The sequence below is a fragment of the Phytophthora parasitica genome, assembly GCF_000247585.1.
Source record: "Phytophthora parasitica INRA-310 unplaced genomic scaffold supercont2.79, whole genome shotgun sequence".
NCBI lineage: Eukaryota > Oomycota > Peronosporomycetes > Peronosporales > Peronosporaceae > Phytophthora > Phytophthora nicotianae.
The window spans coordinates 119,710-140,138 of record NW_008649065.1 but is presented as its reverse complement, the minus strand read 5'-3'; the positions used below and the strand labels follow the sequence as shown (position 1 = coordinate 140,138).

The 20,429-nt window shown below is 53.5% G+C and overlaps 10 protein-coding genes across 10 annotated transcripts; 7 read left to right on the top strand and 3 right to left on the bottom strand.

Annotated features, from left to right (window-relative positions):
* Positions 1-68: 68 nt before the first annotated feature.
* On the top strand, positions 69-2,026 carry PPTG_18051 (hypothetical protein; the record flags this gene model as incomplete). Its single annotated transcript, XM_008916122.1, has 4 exons — positions 69-140; positions 227-397; positions 484-555; positions 659-2,026. 4 exons carry the CDS (start codon positions 69-71, stop codon positions 2,024-2,026), a joined length of 1,683 nt encoding a protein of 560 aa, XP_008914370.1.
* Positions 1,924-4,712, bottom strand: PPTG_24289 (hypothetical protein). Its single transcript, XM_008916121.1, has one exon. It carries the CDS (start codon positions 4,073-4,075, stop codon positions 2,057-2,059), a length of 2,019 nt encoding a protein of 672 aa, XP_008914369.1. The 5' UTR covers positions 4,076-4,712; the 3' UTR covers positions 1,924-2,056.
* Positions 4,317-5,213, top strand: PPTG_24288 (hypothetical protein; the record flags this gene model as incomplete). The annotated part of the gene is made up of 4 exons (XM_008916120.1): positions 4,317-4,535; positions 4,613-4,664; positions 4,732-4,946; positions 5,025-5,213. The coding sequence occupies 4 exons, from the start codon at positions 4,317-4,319 to the stop codon at positions 5,211-5,213; spliced, it is 675 nt and encodes a 224-aa protein (XP_008914368.1).
* Positions 5,214-5,327: 114 nt separating this feature from the next.
* PPTG_24287 (hypothetical protein) lies at positions 5,328-8,003 on the top strand (the record flags this gene model as incomplete). Its single annotated transcript, XM_008916119.1, has 1 exon — positions 5,328-8,003. One exon carries the CDS (start codon positions 5,328-5,330, stop codon positions 8,001-8,003), a length of 2,676 nt encoding a protein of 891 aa, XP_008914367.1.
* Positions 8,004-8,358: 355 nt separating this feature from the next.
* Positions 8,359-10,437, top strand: PPTG_18049 (hypothetical protein). The gene is made up of 2 exons (XM_008916118.1): positions 8,359-9,845; positions 9,910-10,437. The coding sequence occupies exons 1-2, from the start codon at positions 8,549-8,551 to the stop codon at positions 10,227-10,229; spliced, it is 1,617 nt and encodes a 538-aa protein (XP_008914366.1). The 5' UTR covers positions 8,359-8,548; the 3' UTR covers positions 10,230-10,437.
* Positions 10,438-10,554: 117 nt separating this feature from the next.
* Positions 10,555-13,421, top strand: PPTG_18048 (hypothetical protein). The gene is made up of 5 exons (XM_008916117.1): positions 10,555-10,670; positions 10,753-11,272; positions 11,339-11,415; positions 11,478-11,724; positions 11,806-13,421. The coding sequence occupies exons 1-5, from the start codon at positions 10,582-10,584 to the stop codon at positions 11,986-11,988; spliced, it is 1,116 nt and encodes a 371-aa protein (XP_008914365.1). The 5' UTR covers positions 10,555-10,581; the 3' UTR covers positions 11,989-13,421.
* Positions 12,629-15,090, bottom strand: PPTG_24286 (hypothetical protein; the record flags this gene model as incomplete). Its single annotated transcript, XM_008916116.1, has 4 exons — positions 12,629-12,896; positions 14,735-14,799; positions 14,858-14,901; positions 14,988-15,090. The coding sequence occupies 4 exons, from the start codon at positions 15,088-15,090 to the stop codon at positions 12,629-12,631; spliced, it is 480 nt and encodes a 159-aa protein (XP_008914364.1).
* PPTG_18045 (hypothetical protein) lies at positions 14,340-19,108 on the top strand. The gene has a single exon (XM_008916115.1). It carries the CDS (start codon positions 15,212-15,214, stop codon positions 16,418-16,420), a length of 1,209 nt encoding a protein of 402 aa, XP_008914363.1. The 5' UTR covers positions 14,340-15,211; the 3' UTR covers positions 16,421-19,108.
* On the bottom strand, positions 16,465-19,730 carry PPTG_18044 (hypothetical protein). Its single transcript, XM_008916114.1, has one exon. The coding sequence runs from the start codon at positions 19,689-19,691 to the stop codon at positions 16,548-16,550; it is 3,144 nt and encodes a 1,047-aa protein (XP_008914362.1). The 5' UTR covers positions 19,692-19,730; the 3' UTR covers positions 16,465-16,547.
* Positions 19,731-19,746: 16 nt separating this feature from the next.
* On the top strand, positions 19,747-20,315 carry PPTG_24285 (hypothetical protein). Its single transcript, XM_008916113.1, has one exon. The coding sequence runs from the start codon at positions 19,837-19,839 to the stop codon at positions 20,176-20,178; it is 342 nt and encodes a 113-aa protein (XP_008914361.1). The 5' UTR covers positions 19,747-19,836; the 3' UTR covers positions 20,179-20,315.
* Positions 20,316-20,429: the final 114 nt, after the last annotated feature.

The window sequence follows — 20,429 nt, the reverse complement described above, 5'->3', positions numbered from 1 at the left end:
CCACTTTGAAAAATGAAGCAACTTCCCGCGTGAACGGCAAGGCGTCACAGAATCTGCGGCAGGAGCAAATGCCTGTCGTGAATATTCACCCGTACGGTGCGCATCTGCTTCCAGTCGCACTAATGAAGATCACGCACCAGGTATGTTCAGCCATGCTTTCCAACCTGAATTTGCTTAACCAGAACGATGGTATATGCACATTGTACTTGTGATTGCGTTGGTGAAGGCGCTACAAGGCCTCGCATTGGGCCTTGCACCAGTGTTAGCGATGGACGGAACTGGTGGCACGTATTTCTTTAAGGACCCTTCCCACCGCAATGTGGGCTGCTTTAAACCTCAAGATGAAGAACCGTTCGGACCAAATAATCCGCGCGGATTGGTGGGGCAACTGGGTCAGGTGCGTTTGGATTCATTTCAGAGTAAACAAAACATTGTTGCTGTCATGAGAATGATATCCCTCACGGTTTTGAACTTGGCTAACAGAGTGGACTTCGTCGGGGAATTTTGTCTGGAGAAGCTTGCGAACGTGAGCTTGCCGCCTATGTACTGGACAAGGTATTAACACAACTGAGAATATGTGTTTGTATCTACGTGCTAGAACATTTCCGTGTTCTGGTACATGGAACAAGTATTAATTCTTGTGCTTATCGATAACTAGGATCATTTTGCTGGGGTCCCAGCTACATCTCTCGTGGAGTCGCGGCATCCTGTGTTCAACTACGCGGGCAGTGCAGATGCCTTGCACTTTAAGGTTGGCTCGCTGCAGGAATTTGTACGACACGATGATGTGGTAAGTGATCTCGCACCAAACCAATTTTCGACCCATCAAGTCCACAAGATTGTGCTTCTGGACATGCGGCTGTTAAACACGGACCGCAATGATGCGAACATTCTCGTGCGCAAGCGGCGGTCACCAACTACGGGTCACGTAGAGTACGAACTGATACCGATTGACCACGGTTACTGCTTACCGCAGTTCCTGGAGATTGGATGGTGCGATTGGTGCTGGTACAATTGGCCGCAGCTTCGAAAGCCTTTGAGTGCTGAGGATCGAGCCTACGTGCTGTCATTATCAGCCCAGGAAGACGCAGATCGGTTAGCGAAAAGGATTCCGTTGCGACGCGCGTGTCGACGCAACATGATTATTGCAAGTATGGTAGTGCAGAAGGGAGTTCGAGCAGACCTCGTTTTATTTGAGATTGCTCGCATCATGTGTCGTGAGGATCTAGATGCGCCTTCCGCGCTAGAGCTGATGTGCGTTGAGGCGTTTCACCAGCTGCAGGTTGTCAAGCAGCGCAAGCAGAACGGCGCAATATTTCACCACGCCCATTTGCAACCAGCCATCACACCTGTCATTAAACCTAGCGAGCCGACTGTCGCAGACAAGCAAGGGACTGCACCGATTGCTATACCATCGTCGCCACGAGCACCGTTCCGGAATTTGCGAGTGTCAATTGACTCCCCACCACGCCTAGAATCACTATCATTTGGACGCTCCCCTATTGCTAGTGGTGCTCAATCTCCCCCCGGTTTTTGGGCAAGCTATGCTCCATTTAGTTCAGATGAAGAAGACGATGACGACGCCCAAGTATGCTCAAAGTTTTCAACATCCGATGGATCCAGCACAAGCAATAAACAGAGGCTTTCGCTCAGTTGGGACGAAATGGCTTCGCAAGCTCTCTCAAATGCTGTCCAGCACGCGGGGAACGGATATGCTGGATCAATAGCTACTCCAGCAAGTGCTCCATCCAACGGTCACAAAATGGTGATTGACCACAACAGTTCGCGATCTCCCACATCTTCGTTCATCGGCGCCGAAGATGATAAGGATGAGTTTGAAATCCTGAATGGCGCGCTTGATGATGACGTACAAGATGAAAACCTCTTCCTCAATATTCTGGGTCGGCTGCTTGACGAAAAAATCGAGACAACCAAAAGGCGACAATTAGAAGAACTGAAGCGGAAGCAACATGCAGAGTGTCCCAGCAGGTCTGCGGACAAGAATGTGATCCCAGTCCGGAACTAACAAGCAGAAACACTAGCCGTTACGCTCGAGTTATCTGCGTCGTGATTGGATTTGCCTACATTTACCCATCGATGCAGCTACTCGTACCGTGCTTGCTGCTGTGAAGGAAGTTTTTCCGTCGGCAGAGTTTTGCGGATCCTTGCGATCGTCGGCAAAAATGTCAGTAGGTTCTGGGAGTCCATGTTCGGCAAAGTATTGTATCCACTCTTCATGGTTAATATGCAATGCGTTGCGAAGGTACTCGAGAAGTTGTTGCACTTGGAGTAATTCCAAGTCGTCACGATGCAAGAGTAACAGGACCTCAAACAACTGAGCTGATTGAAATTCACATCCGTCATTGGTGAGTCTCCGCACTGCTTGAACGATAAACAGCTCTGCGGCATGGAGAGGTAATTGCACCCCACTGTTAACGTTTGGTGTTCCTTCTCGAGCAAGCAGGCGGCGTAGCAATTCTGGATACCAGACTGCAGTCTTAGACACTACTGCAAGCACTCGCTCTTCACGGTTGCGTTCAGAGTGTTCACGCATTCGTTTTAGATCCTCGACAGCTTCAGAACGCACACGTAGGCTACGGAACTTGTTGGTAAGACACTCACATCGATCTTGCGCGATCATTTCTAGCGTAGTGGCCAGTCGTGCCGATTGCTGGCGTTTGGTAGCCTCCAGAGTGTCTATTGTCGCTTGCAGTTTTTCGATACTGTGGAGGGGTGGTGCTGAAGGTGGTAGTGACGACGATGCTATGGTCATGACTAATGGAGAGAACGCGCCTTTGCCGAGAGCTGGCGCGTTGGGTTGGGATGTGTCGTCAGAATTATCTCCCCCCGCAATGTTAGGTGCCATAGAGCTCCGAGTTGATGACACGGATGCACGGCTCACTCTCAATCGACGAGAAAACGATTGTGCTTTGGTGTTGCTGGAAGCTCGCAGAGGTCTTAAAGGTTCCTTTTCATCTCGTACCCGGACCCGAAACTCCTCTAGAGACGGTAGGCGGCAGTGTGGGGAACGCTGTAGCTGCCTTGTCGTGTATGGCAGATACCAGGTGGTTTGGCCGTCGTCACCGTCAAAATAATCAACACTTTCATCTCGATGGAAATGAGTTGTATTTCTCGGTGACGTCTTAGAGCCAACGAGTATTCGAGGACTGGTTCTAGGTCCTCCGTTGTTGCTCCCATTGCTCATCAGTGGCTGTGGTGCTATTGTTCTTGAACGAAGGTACTGCTCGTGGAGCTCGTGAAGTCCGTGAAATTCAGGCGGAGGCAAATGTAAAAAGTTTGAGCCATTGCGCGTTGATCTCAGTCGCCTCGTACCCTCCTCGATGGCTTCGCGAAGTAGGAGAAGAGATGCATCACCGTGTAATAGAGTTTGGTGGTAGTGTTGTGGCTCATCCCCTGCGAACTCTAGTGCAAACGGTTTGCATCGATGAAGCCCACGAACTCTTCCAGGCGAAAACCCATCTACATTTGCTTGGAGGCGATGCGCGAGTTTGAGTTGCCGTTCATCCGAATGCCGCTTTCGGTTTGTCATCGACGTTACAAACTGGTCCACGAGAGTCACAATCGATGCCCCCACATTACTGGTGGACGAAGCCTCACGCACCTCTTTATACTTTTCGGAGCTGGCTCCTGCCCCCGTTGCACCATTACCGAAGCCTCCCCCTCCTTCGACCACGCGCATGCGTTGAGAATTCTGCAGCATAGGGCTAACTCCGTGAACGAGATGCGGCGAAAACTTGAGGTTGAGTTCGGGGCGACCCAGGGGCCGGTACGGCTCGCCGTGAGGACTGCTCCAGCCTCGCTGGTCAGCTTCGCTACCTAAGGAGGTTTTGCCTGCACCAGGCAGCGGCGAGGGAGTCGGTAGCGAGATGTTGAACCGTGTGCGCGAGACCACGGCGCGCTCCAATGGCGGCGGCTCACGAGGCCGGGAATGCGTCAGAGTCTGCGCGGCTGGAGACTGGGATTGAGAGAACGTAGGTGGATCTTGATCTCCTTCTGCTTCTGGCACATCACTGTCGCTTGTCCGTGCGAGCTTGAGTGCTGAGGACCGGACCATCCCTGGATGGCAAAGCTTACAGTGAATGATAGTCGAAAAAGGCAACTATTTGTGGACACTTCAACATGGAAAGTACTGTAAGCACATTGCAAACTATTGTGTCCTGCTGACCGAGTGTGTGTCAGTGGCAGAAATCCTCAAATGGTGACCACGATGACGGCCTAAGGCGGCGAAAGGGGGAGGAGAGAGAGAAGATCGCCAGCCAGAAACGACCACCACCACACCACACGACAACGCAAGCATGCAGCCTTTAACACACGATGACGCGCATGACTTGTGGGACTGCGCACGGACGCCCGACGCGGCACCAACTCTGGCGCGTCTGCTGCAAGAAACGGTGCCCCCCGACGACCGCAATGACTATGGCGAGACAGCACTACATGTGGCGGCAGCACGCGGTAATGACGAAGCAGTGCTGCTGCTGCTTCGCCATGGAGCGGACCTTTTGACCGAAGACTGGGTGCGTAGAGAGGTCTTGTCACGTCGAAGGGGCGCCTAAACTGACCTGTTCTGCATGGGTCGTATGGTACCGAGTAGGAGTCTGGCTGGACGCCATTACACCGCAGTTTGTATCACCACCATTTATCCAGTACGTGCTCCCTTGGCTACGGCTTTGCAGCCTGTGTTGTGCTGATTGATTTCTTCTCTGTCCAAAGCGTCGCTCTTGCTCCTTCGCCATGCTCAGACACGCTTTGGCAAGAAATTATTGCGGAAGGTTTTACACGAGACACGTGACCACTCCCGTCAGAGCCCCATGCAACTGTTGTCCACGATACTGAAGCGGGGGCGTAAGCCTTTAGAAAACGACGAAAATGCCGCGGGATCGTGTGACGGAGGCCTCGTCTACACGTTCGGAAAGCGAGACTACCAGGTGCTACGAGGAGCTTGGTCTAGTCCTTGATTCTGCGTGATTCTGATTGTTCCTACTTCTCTTTTTTGCAACCTTCAGCTTGGCTATCACTTGCCAAATGCAGATGTGCAGGTCACGCCACGACTAGTGGAGCTCCCGACTAACTCACCAATTGTTCAACTAAGTGCCAGTAAGTACCACACGATTGCTCTCAATGCAAAGGGCGAGTGCTTCGTGTGGGGCTTTGGCAAAGGTGGTCGCCTTGGCACCGGAAATGAGTTCGAGTAAGTATGCTTCTAAAGGAATCGCTTATCCAGTGTCACTGACAAATATCCTCTTGCCTTATATTTATTTGGCAGCCGTGTTGAACCTACAAGACTAACATCATTGCAAAATACACCTATGAAGAAGGTGGCTGCCGGTGAGAATCATACCATGGCACTCTCTCGGACTGGTCAAGTTTTTTCGTGGGGATCGAATAGCTTTGGTCAGCTTGGACATCCAGGGAAGTCAAGCTCGTCGCAAAGCCGCCTTACACCCAAGCGTGTTGACGCTTTCCGCTTCCGCGTGGTGGCAGATATTGCAGCTTCGGGGTGCCATTCCGCTGCAATTGATGCTGAGGATGGTGCTGTGTACACGTGGGGCAGTAATCGTCGGGGTCAGCTTGGGCGTAAAGAAGGCTACGGCACAGATCAGGCTGACGCTACTCCACGTTGTGTCGATGCACTGCGCCCGCGACACCCTATGTGTGTCGTGTACGGCGACTACGAATCCGTGCGAGCGGAAAAACTCGCACTTTCGGATTGGCACTCCTGTGTAGTGTTACGCTGTGCTCACAACGGCCGCAGTCTCGGTCAGGTATGGCAGTTTGGCTACGGGTCCTACCGTCCGAGTCGGGTGAATTTCCCGTCTGCCGCCTCGACAAGTGCGGCTGGTGCCGTCATGTGCGATACATGGGTACCCACATGCAAGCAGCGTGGCTTGGACATTGTGGGAGTTTCGTGCGCCCAGAATCACTCAATTGCGTTGAGTGCTAGCGGTTCTGTGTTCACTTGGGGGCACAATGTACCTGCACTTTCACATCAGCCGAGTGGCAGCCCACAAGATCAGCATACTAGCAAAACGTCTCCAATGCCGTCACCCAGTGCACCACAAATGGTGTCATTAGCCAGTTACGGCCCCGTTGCAAGCGTGTGTGCTTCTCAGGATCATTGTGCTGTCGTCACGCAGCAAGGCGATCTTGTGACGTGGGGCTGCGGACAGCAAGGTGTATTGGGCCATGGGCGCGGGAACACGTGGCAGCCGAGTCCAAAGCGAGTCGCAGGTGTGAAGAAAGCCGTGGCGGTGGCAGCTGGACATCAACACACGGCGGTCCTAGTAGCACCTGTGCACCCAGATTTTAATTCTGTAGCAGGCAATGCTGCTCAGGACGTGATGCCCTCGTTAGTGGAGCTAGTGGAGCGCAAGATTGCAGCATACGTGGACGTGACTAACTGCGCGTTGGTGTGGCAGTATGCCGAGCGCTACGCTGCGTTCCGATTGCAAAAGTACTGTCTTGAGTACATGCGAAGCAACTGGGACGCCGTGTTAGACGCAGTGGGGCGAGATCGCATGGAGACGCTCTTTGATATCATGCTTCCCCCAACTGAGGAGTTGGAATCAGAGGAGAAAGCACGCGCTGATACCCCAGTTGGGGTTGTGGAGAAGCCTGTCAAGGAGAAGAAAACTACCAAGCAGTCATCTGCAACGAAGGGCACCAGTAAACGTGGGTCCACCCCGTCAGTGATTGCACCTCGGAAAGATTTACATGCAACAGATGAAGATTTGTTGGCAGTGACCCTTTTGGAGAGCTCTTCTCGTAATTTATCCGCGACTTCTAGCAAGCCGAATGGACGACGCAAGAGCAAAAACAGCAAGTTTGTGCCTCTGACGTCGCTCTTGACCAGCAAGACTGCGGCAGCATTGACGCGTGGTGGTGATACCAGCTGCCCGTGGAGTATGTCTGCCGCCTCCTTTGTGGACGAAGAGAAGTCTTTGGTACCCCAGAGCAAACCCGTGGCCGCTGCATCGCCAGTGTTCAGCCCCACCCCACTCACTCCTCATGCATTTTCCGAGGCATTCCCCTTACCAGGGTCTTCGCTTCGCAAGGCCAGTCTGGATGGCACAACTCCAAGACGGCGCAAGGCAAGTATCGGTAGCCTCTCGTCCACAAGCCCACAGCTCTCTTTTTCACCACTGCCGGTATCAGGAAAGCACATGCTGGGTTACGACGGCGTCGAACGTGAACAAGTGACGGCATTTTCACTTGATGCGTTCTTGAAGCAACCTGCGCGTCGGGGAGCTCGTGCTAAGTGCCCAACTCCTGCTGCCCCAACATGGAGCAGCCCGTCGACAGGCTCAACGATCGAGCAAAAACCTCGACCGAAGACATTAAAGGAGATCCAGGAAGAGGAAGAGGCTGCAGCAGCACGTGAGCGCGAGACGAAGGAGCGACTAGGTGGTGGTGTCGCCCCTCTGCATCGGTCGCAGTCGACGGTGAATAGTTGGGGGTTGTTCCGCCCTCCCGATCACGTCTCACTGGCCGATGTTCAGAAGCTGCAGGAGGAACAAGAGTTTCTGGAACAGCAGCGCCAGATCCTGGCGGAAATCGAACGGGAGCAAGCGGCCAAGGCTCAAGTGACGGCCACTGCGACCTCTGGTGGTGTAAGCCGCAGCAAGCGGTCAAAAGCAACGGGTGGTAACCCAAGACGACGGAGAGTCGTCCATCCCGGCGCCGGTGGTGTTGCCTCCGCTGCGGCTACGAGTGGTCCCGATGGCGCTGGCGACAGCCAGAGCAAGCAGAACAAGCAGAAGAAGGCGAAAGAGCGCAAGGCAGCGCGGAAGGCGGCAGGCGAGACTTTTGCGCCATCCAGGAGCAGCAGCAATGCTAGCACGCAGCCCACTCAACCTGCGGGTAGGAAGAAAAGTAGCGCTCAGCATAGCAACGTAAAGTCGTCGGACGAAACACCGCCAAAGCCGCCACAGTCGCGCTCGCGGAGGAGGAAGGGCAAAACGCAGGCTACAAGTATCGCTGCGTAATGATTGAAGTGCATTCCAGTGCGTTGATACGCCGCCATCTAAAATGGCGAGTTGTAATTGGCTGAATATAGTATCGATTTTTTTCTATGGGGGGAACTTCAAGATTGGAATCCAAACGGTCATGAGCTCATGCTCGTTTGGATTCACGATGAACAGCTCAGACCGCTCTGCCGTTGCTATTGACTTGCGGTTGCCCAAACCATGCGACGTCGACGAGCAGAAGTATATCTACCGAGGCTAAAATGTAGATGCGTCTGCACCCGCACAAAACAGAGCAACGCGGAGCAATTTCCGCCGGAAACCTCTGTTTTCGCATCGCCCTCCTAAAAGCGCCGACCTGTACATTTTTTCATACACAACTACCTCTTATAACGAATCACAAGTCCCACTCACGCGTTTCTTCGCTCGAAAAACAGGGTCGCGCTTTGAGCGCCCGCCACTAACCAATTTGCACGACAACTCTCTGGTTCCTGTCCTCGACTCACTGTCAGGGCAAGATTGAGCTCACTTCCGACTTTGAAGAATTAAATCCGTGGCAGTGGGAGATGTCTATGCTCAGCTACTCCCGCCGTCACCGCTCGCTGCTCTGGTACCGCAGTGCACAACGAGCCCTGGCGCGGCGCCAACAGCGCCAACTTCAACAGCAGCCGCAGACCAGGATCAAACGCGCTTCTATCCCCAGCAGAATGTTGGCTAAGCCCACCACCTCCAGCGCCGTCGTGGCGCTGGCCAAACAGGCCCGTTCCATGGATTCACTTTCCAATACGACGGCTATCCACTCGGCTACCACTGCACCAGACTCTTCGTCGCTTGTGGGAGCGGTGTCAGCATTAACCGCGACCGCAGTTTCTTCGAGCGAGGATAGCACAAATACAACAGCAGCACTGGTGACTCCCCAAATTTCCCAGCCGGCGGATACCATGATGGCTATGGATTCCGCGAAAGAGGTCACCAGCGCCATTTCGCTGGAGCAGTCCGCGAACCGCTCGGACAAACCGCAACCACAGGGATCATCATGGAGCGCCATGCTTATCGCTTTGTTCGCAATGATTCAACCGGAGTGGACAAAGGAGAAGCTGGAACTCGGCGAAATCCCGCTGGAGGATATCCCCATTACGTCGGTACCGCCACAGGTCTCGGAAGTTCTACCCAGCAGGGACATAGCCCTGTTTTGGCGCTACGATATGGACAGCTATGCAGCGAACCGCAAGAATGAAGACAGATCACAGTACGTGCTGGATTCAATCGTGCGTCCCGGCAGATGCACTGAAACTCCCTTATTCTTTTGCGGGTGCTATGACGGCCACGGCGGCGAAGAGGCGGTCGACTATGTCCAGAAGAAGCTGTATGATAACATCCGTGCTCACTTGACTAAGAACGACGAGCCAGTGGCGCACTCCATCATTATGGGGTTTAAGGATACGGAGGAGGAGTTCAAGCGCCGTAGCCAGGTCAAGTTTGAACAGGGGTCGTGGTCGTCATGTTCGGTAGGTGCATGCGCAGTGATGGCTCTAATCATCGAGAAGAAGCTGTACGTTGCGAGCTGCGGCGATTGTCGCGCCATCATGGCGTATCGCGAGTCCGACGGAACCCTCAGCGTGGAACAAATTACATTTGACCATTCCGCAAACGAAGAGCGAGAACAGCACCGCCTGCGTGCGTTATACCCAGAGGACTACGACATTATTTGCGAAATCGGACAGAAGAACTTCTACGTCAAAGGTCGACTTCAGCCCACTCGCTCCATTGGAGATACATACATGAAGGTGAAGGATGTGAACCGCTATCCCATGCCACGCGGCCTGCGCATCCGAGGCAGTTTTCGTCGACCCTACATTTCTGGTGAGTTTATTGACTTTTGGCTCACATCGTTCACTAACCTGGAGTATATTGATGATATCTCCAGCTGTCCCAGACATTTTCCAGGTCGACCTTCAGAATCGAAAGCCAGAGTTTGTCGTACTGGGGTCGGATGGACTCTTCGGTGAGCTGAAGAACGAGGAGATCGTGCAGCTCGTGGATCAGTTCCGGGACCAGGGCGTGCAGAATGTAAGCCAGGCGCTACGCGAAGCTGTGCTGGAGCGCATCGCCGAGATCTACGGCACGAGCGCGGCGGACTTGGAGAACGTGCTCCCTGGACACAGGCGAGACTACCACGACGACATCACAATCGACGTGCTACATTTCACCCCGCCGCACGCTTCAACACAGGCAATGGCGGCATGAACATTGGATGTTGGATGTTGTTGCGAACTACTACGTCGGTACAGGGCGCAATATCCCGGATTTTCGGTGTGCTCTTTGACGTGGATCTCGCCATGTATTTATTGGTATGCAGTATTGCGAGCCCGCATAGTAATAGCGAACACTAAGCAAAATGTATGATTGGGGCTACATGGTACACTTCAACTTTTTTAATACCATCAACTCGAAGACAACGTGAAGAAAGATTGGGCAAAAAATGAGGATTCTAGGACCTTTTCTACCAATCGTCGAGAGGAGTAAATTTTCTCCCCTTCGACCAATCGGGTGGTTTGAACATTCAAAAAGAAGGCGCGAAAGTTAGCAGCTCCTCATTATGATGGCAACGCCTTTCGCTACTGCGCCGTCCGCGTCGCTAGTGGTCCGACGCGAAAAGCGGAGGCGTCGGAAGGCCACTGGCCCCAGGTGCGCTTTTCGCTTCTTCAATGAACCGGTATGTGATGCGCCAACAGCCTGACTAACTGACCTCTCTCTTTTTCTTCTGCAGCGACTCCGAACGGAGGCCTCGGCGAGGCTTTAAATTCAGCGATAAGAAGGACGAGGACAATAACGAGGGGCCTGCAGAGGCCACACCTGTAGGGAAAAGAAAGCCGGGCACACCCGCCAAGGACAACACATTCGTCTTTCGTGTTCGGAAAGACGACGAAAAGGATGTGGGCAAACAGCACGCCGTCGACGCGGCCGCCGTATCGGCAGCACTACGAGCCAAGCAGGAGAAGGCTGCAAGGGCCGAGATGCGACGATTGGTTAGACAAAAAAAACGCGAGGAGGCGACGCGCGAGGCGCTGAATGAGGAGGAGATGAAGCACAAGAAGCTGTCGGCTGACCAGATCTCGCTCTACCACATGGTGCAGCGTCAGGTAAAACGCGAGCTCCGCAAGGTGAGGAAGGAATTCCTCACCTCAACAGCGCGGCGGGACATTATGCAGCTCAGTGAGACGAGTCTGCAGGCCATGAAGCAGGAGCTGATTTCCTTCATGGCCGATCATCCACCTGGAAATGTTGTGGTACGATACCCATACGTTTTTGCTCTTGCTTTGTGTAATATCATGAGTTAACGCGCTATTCTCAAGTCATATATTAGAGTTCCAAACCCAGAAAACGCCCGCATGCGCGCAACAATCGAGACGTTCGAGCAGCAGATCAAGAGGTACTTCTGCGACTTGACTGCGTATTATGAATGTAGCTAACGTGTTGCTTTTGTGTCTGTAGCTTGGAAGAGGAAGAGAAGAAGTGGCTAGAGCTAAAGGCAACGTTAGAGGCAGACAGATTGTCCACCTTGAGTGACCCAGCAAGCGACAGCAGCAATGCAGTATCCGAAACCGCCCCCGCACAACAAGGAAGTGAAGTAGTGGCCAAAGATCAGCAGGAAATACTGCCGTGTGAGTTGAAGATTACGCAGAGCGTTGAGACTTTTCAGCGCTCAGCACTGAAGCAATTGGGATCAACAACGGAGCAGGTATGCCGCACTTCTGAAAAAAATGTTGCGTGAAAGCTTAACTGACCCATCTTGTTGTGCTGGTTCTATTCGCTACTGCAGTTGACTCTCCTGGATGCGTCGATGCTAACGGTGAACCGGTTGATCGTAGAGGCCGAGATGAAAAAAGCGCAGCTCTTCTGCGTCTACCACGACAGTGCTTTTAAGGGATACGGGAACGTGTCGCAGCCTAAGGAGAGTCTTCGCGCATTGCTCAAGCTCCCGGCGCGGGGCGGCGTGCCATGACGATAGTGTCTGAAATTTGTTCTTATTATTTTAATTAGGTAAGAAAAATGCGTTCGACCAGGTTTCACTAAGTGAAAGTTTTAATGGTGGATCACTCGACCCCTTTCTTTGACGACGTAACGAGATGGCAAAGAGGCAAAGCGCAATTGGCGACGAAAGCTCATGAGCTGTGAGGATGCTGATGCTGACGACGACACTGCCAAGCTCCAGATGCCGCGCCAGATGCGGCCGCGGCTGGATACTGCGCGTTGTGCGTGCGTGCGCGACGGCGGAGGTGGGCTTGATGTCGAATTCAAGCACGCTAGATGAGATGGCTGAACACGACAGCAACCAGCGGCAGCATGGGAGACCCAAGAATCAAGCAAATTTGAAACGTCTTGATAAATATGACATCTATGGCCGCGATAAGTATCCTCGCTGCCAGCGACACCGTCCAGACGAGTCCGGTCCGGAGATGAGGCTTAAATACTGTCTGTCATCTAAATCTACATGAGGTTGCGCACCCTTCGACCGAGTACGCCGACCGTACGTCGTCGCTGTCTGGCCCTGGGCGGAAGCGCTGCCCGACTGGAGCCTGCGGATGCTGTGTATCTGTATCTGTTGTGCCTACTACTTCTGCTAGCGCCGCGAGTGGCGCCGCTTATCGCATCTTGGAGCTGAAGGAGAAGACTTCGTGTTCCTGGATCGTGCCGAGCCGTCCAAAGTGCGTTTTGCGGCTGGTGACCCATCGGTTTGTGGCGCGCGGCGCGTGTAGCGGCAGCACACTGGCGCCAAAGTCGTCCTTGTCCAGATCGTCCCATCCGCGCGCCAGCTTGTAGACAAGCACGAGAAGCACAGAGACCACGAAGACTGTTCCGGCCAGTACCATCATTTCCATCTCGCTCACGTCGCGTCCAAAGGCGTTCGAGCTGCCGAATACGACAATCATGCTGCCGGCCAATGTGTACTGCTGATGCTATAGGGCGCTCCGTCGTCGCGGGGCTGCCAGTGGTTCCTGTTGCTGCTGCTACTGTTGCACCGGAACGTGGTGAAGCGAGGAGGGGGAGGAGACGTCGCTTCCAAGCTGTTCGTCCCGCGGGCTCCAATTCAATTATGTGCGCAAGGGTTGAGGCGGCACAAAATTCGAGCAATTGGAATCTAAGGAAAATGGCCAATCGTCGCGCGGCAGCTCAGTCCTTACTGAAATCAAGTCGCGAAAGCCGCAAGCCTCAAGCACGAACTATGCGGTTAGGTCTATCTTGCGTAAACATTTAACGCTCCGCAGAAAGGGCAGTATTATACGGCTGATCTGCTACTGTATTGAAGGCAGGCTTGCAACCACTATGGGAATCAGCTACAAGTCTGCCTGTCAGCGTGTATTACACGCTACTAGCTGAGCCTACAGTTGCCCCGCTTGGGTCATCGCTGCTAGTAAAAGTCTTCTACTGTCGAAGCTGTTAGCAGTCGCTCTGCCGCCGAAGCGTCGTAGCCGTTATGGCGACGCTGATGGAGATTGTAGATTGTAGAACAGTACTTGTGCAACCTTATCCGGTTTGTAGTCTGTAGAGGCTGTTTGCAGCAGCGAGCACAATACTGGGCCAGGAGTAGATCCAGTCGACAATTGTCGCTGGAGATATAAGCACCGAAACCATCGAAAGGGGCGAGGTTGAAGCGACTCACCTGCTCCTGCTTGACCGAATGCTGTCACCGGCCCCAAGTGAAGCTAATCTATATCAGTATACTGGCATTGGTTTTTGCGGTGATCGGACATGCTATTTCTGATGAGGTCGTAGCCTACTTATTTAAATTATATTTTCAGATTTAATCCCATCTGGTGGCGGGTTAGATGTCCCACGCTGCCCTCTAACACTAGATATCAGATTTGACAATTAATACTGAAGCCTGACTGTTGACACAGTTAGAAAGTTTCAAAGGATAAATATCGCAGTAGACAGGATCATTTATCTCGGATCCGAGGATACGTCACCACAGCTCTTCATGCGCATTCACACATGGCCGGGTGTCGCTGCCTTGCAGTATCAAGTTTGAGTTGCGCAGAGCTTGGGCGCAATGATGTCTCGCCGACGCTCGCATCGCGGCGAGGTGCTGTTCGTCTGCGCTGCAAGAGCGATTACGCCGGGGATCCAATGGCGGCGACGGCCTCGGATTGTTACACCAGTGAAATTGAGGCTCAATTTGAGCTGCTTGACAAAGACTCAGCTGCATGTTACAGTCTAGATTTGCCTCCAGACCGCTTCAACTCAGTTGAATCAACTGGCTGGGCGCCCTGCTGCGGTCTGCTGGAGTGAGAAATGCCAACGGGTGGAACGCGCTGGGCGACAGCGCAGATCACACCCCCATTGTCCCGCATGCTTGACGGCGGTGTCCCAGGGGCTCCAGGCCTGCTTCCGACGTCTGCCTATCCACCGATCGATCACCGACGTAGACGACAGCCCTGATTCATGTAGGAGCGCTGATTCCTAGCTGATGCTTTGTTTTTCTAGCAACGCAAACGAGCCCGGAACGAGCCCAGCGGTCCGCTGAGCGGATACTGAGTGGCATTGGTGAGGCATTCGAGTTGCTGCTGGCAGTACAGGACCCTCTTGCCCGACACACGCGCCTCAAGTGGCACGCATCAGGCGTTACAGCTTGCCACCCTGACGCTGGCTTAAACCAAGAGGAAAACGGTCTATATTGTGTGAAACTGTTTACATGGAGCCCAGAGACTGGCTGCTATGCTTCCAGGCCGCTTCCGTTCTGCCTTCACTTCTTGCCACCACTTTTGGGCGTAGTCTTGCCCTGCTCGTGGCACTGGCGGAACTTTTCCCACTCCTGTCGCGCCAAGTATTAGTCATCGCACCCCAAGTGCATCTACTACTACTAAACTTACCTCCGTGCAGGCCGAGACGCGGCCGTTGTTAAGTTTCATGCACGCTGGCAATCACCAACATGCGTCAGTAAGAACGACAGCCGCGCGAAACCAAGCAAAAAGCAGCGGAAATCCAACGGATAGAACTCACCGTCAACGCGCAAGTAGCTTTCCTCGCAGCCCGTATTCTCCACGGCACTTTGGTGGTGCGTGTCGTCGCCCGGCTTACATGTTAAGCACTCTTTCGTCGGCATATCAGCAGGCTGGTCAACGCTGTCTACGGCTGTGATTGTGCTGGGCATCCGTTATCTGGTTTCTTTTCATCCAATCGTGCTCTGCGACTGCGCTCTTTTCGCCCAATCCGACGACATCACGATGAACAACTTTTTCCGCGACGGTAAGAGGCGGTCAAGTGACTTGATTTTTGTATGTCGATCGCAACGTTCCGCCCACAAGGTTGCCTCCGTCACATCGACTTTATCAGTGCAGAGCTCCTGGCGCAGCGCGACGAGATCAGGAAGGGAGACACCAATGGCTCAGATGCATGACGATGACGTCGAGTGGCTGGACAGCGAGCTGGAGGACAGTCCGCGGTCCAACGACGATATCAGCAGCATGTTCAGCAGCAGCCCCAATGCCAAGGCCGGCGGCGGGGTGCGGTGGCCCGAAAACAACCAGCAGATGCAGCGTCCCGCCGCCGTGTCATACGCCGGATCCGAGGACGTGGAGGATGTTGAGGGTGACATGACCTCGTTTTACGGCCAGCAGTTCGCTCCACAGCCCGAGGCCTCGAACTACCGTCTTCCGGCCAAGTCCGTGGGCCAGCAGCGCTTCCAGGACATGCCCATCGGCCTCGTGGCCGACCACGGTGTAGCCGCCAAGCGCGTGCTCATCCGCCGTATCCACCAGGAATCCATGACGCAGTTGACCATGAGCTGTCAAGCTGTGCTGGTGCGCGGTGCCTCTGGCAACTACTACGTCTATCACCTGGAGATCACCAGCGACTACTACAAGCAGAAATGGGTGGTCTGCAAGCGCTACTCCGAGTTCTACCGCCTGCGCAAGCGGTTGCTCACACGTCTCGCGGCTCATAAGAAGCAGCGCGGATGTTCCGTGTGCGGCGCGGTGCGCGACCAGCTCAAAGACGTCGGGTTTCCTCGCCGCGTCGTCATGTTCAAAGACCCCTCTTCTCTTGTGGGCAAACGAACCGCCGGACTCGAGGAGTTCATCGTTGCACTCTGTGAGTATCTTGCTGCCGAGCAGGAGGTGGAAGTGTGCAGTGAGATTGCATCCACGCGGTTTTTGGTCAAGGAGTTCCTCCAGTTCCCACTCGAGCACGAGCAGCAGCACGTTCGTTCCATCCGCCAGCTCAAGTACGTTGACCCGCGCGACGTTGAAGTGGATTCGGATTCGTGTCCTATCTGTCTATGTGAATGGGCTGAGCTGGATGGCAACCAGCTCGTGCTCTCGCCGTGCGGACACTTTTTCCACGAGCACTGCATTAACGAGTGGTACCGTACACGCTTTGATTGCCCCATTTGTCGTACGATCTCGGGCGAAGAAGAGAACAACAGCAATTACTAGTGAAGTATCCAGACGGGAGCCAATTGACTCAAGGAAGGCGAGACGTGGCAACCGCGACCAAAAATATATAGTTATGTTTGAAATGACGTTGATTTCCATCTCTAACAGTAATCTAACATGTATCTACTTACTGTTCTGGCGAGGCTGTAGAGGAGAATCGCTGTACGTCGTAGCCCTTGTCCAAGAACTCGTGAAGATCGTCACCGTCCTTGCCGATGATGACAGTGCGCTTCTCAGGCGCGTCTTCGCCAAAGTATTTTTGCGCGATATCTACAAGATCCTGACGTTTCAACGAGAGATATTGCTCACGTCTGCGCTGGCGCATGTCGTTTGTGATGGCGCGCAGAAAACTCATACGGCCCTTCATCGATGGGGTCTTGGGTGCGTCAACACTCGCGAAGACAGACAGTAGCGCTTCCTGCACGTCGCGGTCCGAGAATTCGCCGCTGACGGCCCATCGACGGGCACCAGCATAAGCGTCAAGCGTCTTGAACGTGTTCGGGTCGTAGTGCGAGCTCATCGAAAAGGAGCCTTCGTTCTGGGAGACACCAGATCCGTACGCTCCGCCCTGCTCACGCACTTGCTGGTGCAGATAACACGATGACATAATTTGCGCCAACACCGTAAATGGCACGTGGTCTTTGTGTGCAAATGACACAGACAGCTGCGTCTCCACCACAAAGTTAACGGAGACGGGGAAGGCGAAGTAGTTCTTGGGTGACACGGTCGGTACCTTTAGCTCCCCTTGTGACAGCGTGAGCGATGCAAGGTCCAGTAACGACGAAGACGAGGCCAGAGGCTGAAGCAGCTTTGACTTGAGAGATTGCTCCACTTGGGAGCGCAACTTGTCCTCAGTCACAACAGAAAGACGCAGGTTTTCGGGCGAGAACGCCACGCGCGCGATATCCTGCAGTACACGGGCGATCTGACGCAGCTCTTCATCAGAACACTGCGCCCACTTCTGAAGCTGCTCGATCTGCGTAAGTCCACTGTACAATTCGTCGTACACTCCGGCGGGAGTAAGACCCACACGCGAGCGTGTTCCCGCGAGAGCAGCACCCGAGGACGAAATGCTGCTGCTAGCGGTGGACGCGCTACTCTGTAGAATGAGACGCAGCTGACGCAAATTCTCGTTGCTCAAAAACTGCGTGTCCGTGAGCAGCTCGTACATCAAACTCAGCGTTTCGTCCACCTTGTGAGGAAGACACATTGTACCGAGCAGAAGCGATTGCTTGCTAGGTTCACCGTGGACATCTGTGAGCGATGGTGCTGTCATAGCTGAGCACGACACACCACCACTACAGTTCGCAATGACCGTGGGGAGTTCATCGTAGGCGTAGCGAGAAGTGCCCAGAGATCCAAACACCGTCGTAAATACGTTCATGTATCGGTGGTATGCTTGAGGCAGCGCTCCGACGTCAAATAGAAGACGCAAGTACGAAATTTCGTTAGTGGACGGCACACGTACAAACTCTGCAGACGTCGAGTTGATCCCTGTCTTCTCAATGTGGTCGAAATTGCCTTCCTCCACACGTGGAATATCGTCCAGAGTCAAGGTGGGCAGACACTCCACAGGTTGTTCTTTTTGCTGGTGACGTTCGAGCTTCTCTGTGATACGGGCGATGCGGTCCAGATCAGCATTGGACTGTTCAATGAGCTTATTGGCCAGGTTTTCATGTTCGCGGCGCTCCTGGTCGCGGACGAAATCCTCAGCAGGAAGCATAAGCATCTGGACCTCGCGCAGGTCATCGCGCATGAGGTAATCGCGCACGTAACTCTCAAGGAACTTTGGATCACGAGCCATTTCGTCATTCAAGCGCTCCAGCAGCGGGTTCAGTTGTAGATTTTTGATGAGATCGCCATCATGGGCCCAAACGGAGCTGATGCCGTGCATGAGTTGGAGACCAAAATTTCCTGTCACGTGTTTGAGACTCAGCTCCAATTGGTGCAGTAGTCCAGCCACTCGTTCCTTGTCGAAGCCCTCAGCAACCACTTTCTCCAACGCGTCATGAACTGCCTTGCGAATGGCAGGCACCGCTGCTTCTCCGCCTTCGATTCCTTCTACTCCAACGCCAAAAGTAGGGTAATACGTGGATGTGTCGAAGCCTGTGCCCACCGAGAAATCCTGTGCGAGGTTGGAGTCGATCAGCGCCTTAAACAGTGGAGACGCAGGTCCATTTGTGAGAAGATAGCCCACGATTCGAAGCACGAAGGTTGGGAACGGGTCTGTAGACTTCACGTCCACGAACTTGCTCATACAATACTTGGTATTGGGGTCAGCAGCCTCTCCGCTCATATTACTGCTAGGGCCCCTGATAACGATCAGTTCCGGGTCCTCTGAGCTTTTCTTGTGCATGCTAAATCCCTCCGTGTTCACGCGAGTAGCTGCAGAATCGGCACGGTACTCAAACTTGCTGAGAACCTCCTTGTCCAGATAGGCCAGATGGTCCGTGAGCGGCAAGTCGCCGTACGAGAAGAAGCAGCAGTTCGACGGGTGGTAATTTTTGGTGTGGAAGGCGCGTAGATCCTCGTACGTAAGCGACGGAATATCCGTAGGGTCGCCGCCACTCACGTGCTCGTAGATGGTGCCTCGCATGAGTTCCTGCTGCAATCTCGTGCCGAAGAGATTGTTGCTGTCAGATAATACTCCCTTCATCTCATTAAGCACTACTCCCTTGTACACAAGTTCGCCTTTTTCCTCGCTGATCTCGAGTCGATGGCCCTCTTGTAAGAAGTCCAGCTTACTCAAGTTAGGGAAGAAGGCCGCGTCCAGGTACACGCTCAAGAGGTTGCGCCAGTCCTTCGCGTTGGTCGTCGAGAACGGGTACATGGTGTGGTCTGCACCCGTAAGCGCATTCATGTATGTGTTGAGACTGCGCTTGATCATGTTAAAGAACGGGTCGCGAACTGGGAAACGCTTGGAGCCGCACAATACGGTGTGTTCCAGAATATGCGCCACACCTGTCGAGTTGCTAGGCGGCGTGCGGAACATGACAGCGAAGACGTTGTTGGGATCCTTGGCATCCAGGTGAAGATACTTGGCCTGCGTGGGTTCATGGCGCAGCTCTAGCGCGTCTACGTTGTATTCGGGCACGGTGGCCACTCGCTCCAGTGTGAAATTCTGATACGTCTCACCCACCTGCAGAGACTTGCAGCCGTCTCCACGCTGCAAAACTGGGACAGACGAGAAGGCCCGACTACCGACATGTCGGATACGCTGGGCGTGCAGTCGTGTTGACGCCGTCGACGCCGCGACCACGTGACGCAGCATGAAGAGAGCTTGCTGCAGCGTGGGGCTCACAAAGTGACAGGCAAATGATGATCGTACTTACGCGATTCCAACTTTTGTGCGCCACATCAAGTACAAGTAGAAGTGGCATGAATGCCCACATATTTAACGAGTGTACAGGCAAACAATGAGGAGGAAATATCTTGCTGGAAGATTCAGAGTCGGTCACAAGACAATCAGCTCCACCATGGAGCCAACTAATAGCGTCAGGATTAACCAGCTCGAAATGCCGCTGCAGCAGCCGGACCTGATGTTGGCGATCGTGTTGCTGTTCCACATCGCCACTCTACGACAGCTTTTTCGACAGTGTTACCCTGAGCATCAATGCAGCCTAACAATTGCTGCCTGCTCGGAATATGTGCCCGAAACGATAAACCACACCAAACATTTCATCCACTTCCTCTTCCTGCAGCGATCGAGTTTTTGTGATGTCCTACCAGAGTACGTACCAAGTGCTCGTGCCAGCTAAACGAGCACAAAGCTGGTGTATCAGTTCATCTCGACAGTACAATAGCTTTACGATTGATATTGTGAGTTCTACTCGAAATTTCCATGCGGTTCTTTGACCCTCCAGCTTCCTGTTCAATACATATACATGAAGAGCATTTTGTTGCTTTCGGCAGTCGTAAAAGCGAGCTTTAGCCGCACGTTCTCTTGCGTTGATAAATGACCATTTTTTCGTGAGCCCACTGCTGTTTTTCCTGCGCATCGTGCTGATTC

Bases quoted from the DNA above. Each gene is read 5' to 3' on its own strand.
- PPTG_24289 (XM_008916121.1), bottom strand. From the start codon at position 4,075: ATGGTCCGGTCCTCAGCACTCAAGCTCGCACGGACAAGCGACAGTGAT.
- PPTG_18049 (XM_008916118.1), top strand. From the start codon at position 8,549: ATGTCTATGCTCAGCTACTCCCGCCGTCACCGCTCGCTGCTCTGGTAC. The intron at 9,846-9,909 runs GTGAGTTTATTG...TGATATCTCCAG, and splicing joins TCGTCGACCCTACATTTCTG to CTGTCCCAGACATTTTCCAG.
- PPTG_18048 (XM_008916117.1), top strand. From the start codon at position 10,582: ATGATGGCAACGCCTTTCGCTACTGCGCCGTCCGCGTCGCTAGTGGTC. The intron at 11,416-11,477 runs GTACTTCTGCGA...TTGTGTCTGTAG, and splicing joins TTCGAGCAGCAGATCAAGAG to CTTGGAAGAGGAAGAGAAGA. The intron at 11,725-11,805 runs GTATGCCGCACT...TCGCTACTGCAG, and splicing joins TGGGATCAACAACGGAGCAG to TTGACTCTCCTGGATGCGTC.
- PPTG_18045 (XM_008916115.1), top strand. From the start codon at position 15,212: ATGAACAACTTTTTCCGCGACGGTAAGAGGCGGTCAAGTGACTTGATT.
- PPTG_18044 (XM_008916114.1), bottom strand. From the start codon at position 19,691: ATGCTGCGTCACGTGGTCGCGGCGTCGACGGCGTCAACACGACTGCAC.
- PPTG_24285 (XM_008916113.1), top strand. From the start codon at position 19,837: ATGAGGAGGAAATATCTTGCTGGAAGATTCAGAGTCGGTCACAAGACA.